This window comes from Miscanthus floridulus, chromosome 16 (genome assembly GCF_019320115.1).
Source record: "Miscanthus floridulus cultivar M001 chromosome 16, ASM1932011v1, whole genome shotgun sequence".
In the NCBI taxonomy this organism is placed as follows: Eukaryota; Viridiplantae; Streptophyta; class Magnoliopsida; order Poales; family Poaceae; genus Miscanthus; species Miscanthus floridulus.
The window spans coordinates 41630129-41634331 of NC_089595.1; the positions used below are offsets into that span (position 1 = coordinate 41630129).

General features: G+C 54.5%; 1 protein-coding gene across 1 annotated transcript; it reads right to left on the reverse strand.

The window, feature by feature from the left end:
• Nucleotides 1-443: 443 nt before the first annotated feature.
• LOC136510615 (uncharacterized) lies at nt 444-785 on the reverse strand. The gene has a single exon (XM_066505007.1). The coding sequence runs from the start codon at nt 783-785 to the stop codon at nt 444-446; it is 342 nt and encodes a 113-aa protein (XP_066361104.1).
• Nucleotides 786-4203: the final 3418 nt, after the last annotated feature.

Genomic DNA, 4203 nt, shown 5'->3' on the forward strand with positions numbered 1-4203 from the left:
TTCCCTGATGAAGCCCAGCAGCCAACAAGTTTTGCTATCTCTTCGCTGATGGCCCTGTGTTTTTCCTCGTCGAAGCGGCATAGGCGTTGCTTCACCGGTTTGGAGCCTGGGTGGATTTTAAGGTATGCTCGGCGACCTCCCTCGGGATGCCTGGCATATCCGAGGGTTTCCACACAAAGATATCTTTGTTATCACAGAGGAAGTCGACTGAGCGTGCTTTCCTATTCAGAGGAGAGCATAGTACCAATGCGTACCCTCTTAGCCTCGGAGCTGCTGGGGTCTACGAGGATCTCCTTGTTGCCCTCGGCTGATTTGAATGACCCGGTTTTTGTCTTGGCGTCGAGCGTTTTTTCGGCAACCTCCTCCCTGAGGGTGATGAGCTCTTTGGAGGCGACGACCGTAGAGGCGTGATCACAGCATTCGACTTCGCACTCGTAAGCGCGCTAGAAGGAGGTGCCGGTGGTGATGACCTCGCGGGGGCCCGACATCTTTAGCTTAAGGTACGTACAGTTGGGGATGGCCATAAACTTCGCGTAACATGGTCGTCCTAGGATGGCGTGAAAAGCTAGAGGGAACCCCACTATGTCAAAGGTGAGGGTCTTAGTCCTGTAATTGGACTGATCCCCAAAAGTGATGGGCAGATCAATCTGCCCTAGTGGCATGGCCTGCCTACCAGGTATGATGCCATGGAAAGGTGCTTGGATGGGACAGAGGTTCGTTTGATCGACGCCCATCTCGTTGAGCGTTTTGGTGTACATGATGTTGAGGCCGCTGCCTCCGTCCATCAGTACCTTTGTGAGCCATTTTGGGCCGACAATCAGGTCGATGACAAGTGGGTAGCTTCCCGGGTGTGGGACGGCACCCGGGTGGTTGGCCCTAGTTGAAGGTTATGGCGGATTCTGACCATCGGAGGAAGGTAGGCATGGCCAGTTTCGGCCGTATAGACCTCGCGGCATGCGACCTTTTGGTGGTGTTTGGAGTCAGTAGGCCTGCTGATCCTCCAAAGATCATGAGGGCACCGTTTGGAGTCGGGAAGGTGTCATCCTTTTCCTCGACTGTCGTCCATGCTGGGGGCAGGTTCCTTCCCCTGCTCCCCTTTGTTGAGGCCTCCGGACAAGTATTTGCACATGAGGCCACATTCCTTGTATAGATGCTTGGTCGAGAAAGCAGTGGTTTGGGCATGGCCCCTCGAGCATTTTTTCAAAGTGGTTAGGAGTGCCTTCCGTGGGCTTCTAGCCACCTTTACGGTCGGCAATGGCCATGAGCGAGTTGTCGCGCCGTTGCTTCTTATTCTTTCTCTTGGCGGGACGGTCGGAGGTGCCTTCGTCGGCAGGCCTCGTCCTGCCTCGCCTTGCCATCGGTGCGGTCGAAGACTGGCTCTGACTGCCTCCTCTCCTAAGGCATGCCTAGTGGTGATGTCTAGGAGTTCCTTAGTGGTCCGCGGGCCCCTGCGTCCTAGCTTGTGGACTAGGGATTCACAGGTTGTCCTGGATAGGAAGGCCCCTATCATGTCGGTGTCGGCAACGTTAGGGAGCTCGTTGCACTACTGGGAGAAGCTCTGGATGTACCCGTGGAGGGTTTCATCGGCCTTCTGGCAGCAGTTCTTGAGGTCCCATGGGTTTCCAAGGCGTTTGTATGTGCCCTAGAAGTTACCCACAAAGATCTCCTTGAGATCCGCCCAACTTTGAATGTCGTTGGACGATAGGTGCTCCAACCATGCTCGGCACCGAATCGGCCAAGAATAGCGGGAGATTGCGAATAATGAAATTGTCATCACTCGCACCACTGGCTTGGCAGGCAAGCCAATAGTCATTGAGCCAAAGCCCAGGGTTCAATTCACTAGAATATTTTAGGATGTTGGTAGGCGGTCGGTACCTTGGGGGAAATGCAGCGTTGAGGATGTGTCGGCCGAAGGCCCGAGGGCCTGGCAGGCTAGGACTCAGGCTTTGGTTCTCGCTGGTGTCTTAGCGTCCGGTCGGTAGCCGATGGGCTCCTTCTCTTTCGTCGCCGTGGGTGCACCTACGGGCATCGATGGTGCTGCGCATGTCATGGTTGTGGCCGAGACGTTGATGTACTAGGATAGCGGAGCGTTGCCTATTGCCTGGCGACATCTGGTGAATGATGCATCCTTGGTGGGATGTACCAAGGGCGTGCACTGGCTAGTGTCGGGTTCATGTCATCAAGACAATGAGCTTTCCGCCTACTGCGCCGCCGCACGCTCAAGCAACGTGTGAATTTCTCGATAGGCGCGGCGATCCTCGGATGTCGTGGCCTCCAGAAGGCCGTGCAGCAAGGCCATCGCTGTGGCGATGTTCTGGCTTGCCCTGAGTGAAGTGAGGGAGAGTCCCATCATTGGTGAGGATCCTTCGATGCACATCATGAGCCGAGGCACGTGCGTGCCCACCATCTCCATGACGCTTGATCTCTTCCTCGATGTTTTGGTACTCCTAAACAAGCTGTTGTCCGACAGTCATCGATCTCCAGCTTTCGTGCTCTTAGTTGCTCCATCCTTACAGTGAGATGGAGCCGCCCTCTCCAGCCTCGATCCTAGCATCAAGGGTTGCCTATTGGGGTTGTCTCCTCTCTAGAGACGCTTTGGACGTGCCCTTCGGGGGTTTGCGTCATGAAGCATTCCTGGGAAGGGTGATGGCTCTCCTTGCTGGAGTCAGAGTTGGAGGACAACTCTGGTTCCTCTACGAGGAGCCCGTAGAGTGTCTTCGGATCATGTTCGATTACCCCCACAAACTCGCTGTCCGTAAGCGGCTAAACCATGCGTAGTGCCAGAAGGTGGCCAGCGGTTGCCACGGCGTTGTAGAGACCGAACGAAAACGCTGTCGGGGCGCTTCGTATGGGGCCTTCGGAAAAAGGGTGATGCTGCGTGAGGGCTCCCTAGATAACTAGGGTCCAAGGGAGTCGCCCTGTGGGCCCTCAAGCCTCAGACGGCTGAGGTTGATGGAAGGGAGAGACTGTGCAGGCTGTGTGGGTCAGCGCCAGTTCTTCTCCTATTGTGACGATAAAATCTAGGTCGCCGAAACTGCACATGTGCACCTGAGGCCTAGCTAATTGCGTGGGTGGCCATCCGAGGCCTGATTTGGAATGTGCAAGGCCCCTACCTGGCGCACCAACTGTCGGTGTTCCGTACAAGCACCGGCAAGTAAATTTATAGTAATGCGCGTTAGGCTCGGATGGTGCGCTAAAGGACACAAGATTTATATTGGTTCGAGCCAAATGTCCCTACGTCCAATTTGTTGCTGCTCGTGTTATTAGCACCGTGAACAGGTTCATAGTAGGGGGTACAAATGATCAAGAGAGGGACCGGTCCCAAGTCTCTGATGGAAGGGTTGGAAGGAGGTCAAGAGCTTGGTAGCAGCTTGACTGTGTGTGTGAGTGTCTTGTGTTGTTTGGTCAAAAGTTCATCCCTTTGATGGAGGAAGCGCATCCCCTTTTATAGATGAAGGGGTTGGCTTTACAAGGGTGAGGGCTTTAGGATGCGTACTCTACTTAGTCTTGTGGCTCACGTCTACCCGGCCTGGTTCTTCATTCTGATGAGTGTGAAGGAAGATAAGCGCCTACAATACTGTTGATGTCTCTGTAGAATGTCAGGTTGGTTACAGAATGCTGCCCTGCATAGGGTGTGGGCTGTAGTATAGTGGTTTTGACTTATGAGCCTTCCCCAGCCTTGCTCCGCATGCCTTCTGGTTCCTATGAGTCTTCATCGAAGGGATGCGGGGTCGGGGTCTAGAGTAGCACCGTGGCCAAGGTCTTCTGACTTGGTGGACCTGAGGGGTCGGGAAACGGGCGCCGCTCCCTTGGGTCCACAGCGTGGTGACAGAATATCCATCGTTCATGGAGATAGCAAATCCTTTTCTGGAGCATAGCGGTTGTTGTATATATTCGTCGGGTTTCGTGTCCCAGAGCTGATGGCGGCGCCTACAACTCTACAGGGCAAGGAGCATGCACCTGTAATACCTTTCGGGCTTTGCAGCACCTGGAAGGGTCTAAAGCACCTGTCCCATCGTTCCTTGGTAGTACTATTCCTGCTAGGGTGCAGGGTATGGTCCTTGGAGCCATGGTTGACCCGAATGTCCTGTCTTGCCCTGTACCCATCATCATGAGGGAACGGGGAGAAGTTGTCAAGTAAGATGAAACCAGTCTTTAGATATCAAGTAGGGCGAGGCTCGTTCCTGGCCATCGGGCGAGACA

What these genes read in the sequence shown, in the direction of transcription:
- LOC136510615 (XM_066505007.1), bottom strand. Translation starts at nt 785, where the DNA reads ATGGACGGAGGCAGCGGCCTCAACATCATGTACACCAAAACGCTCAAC.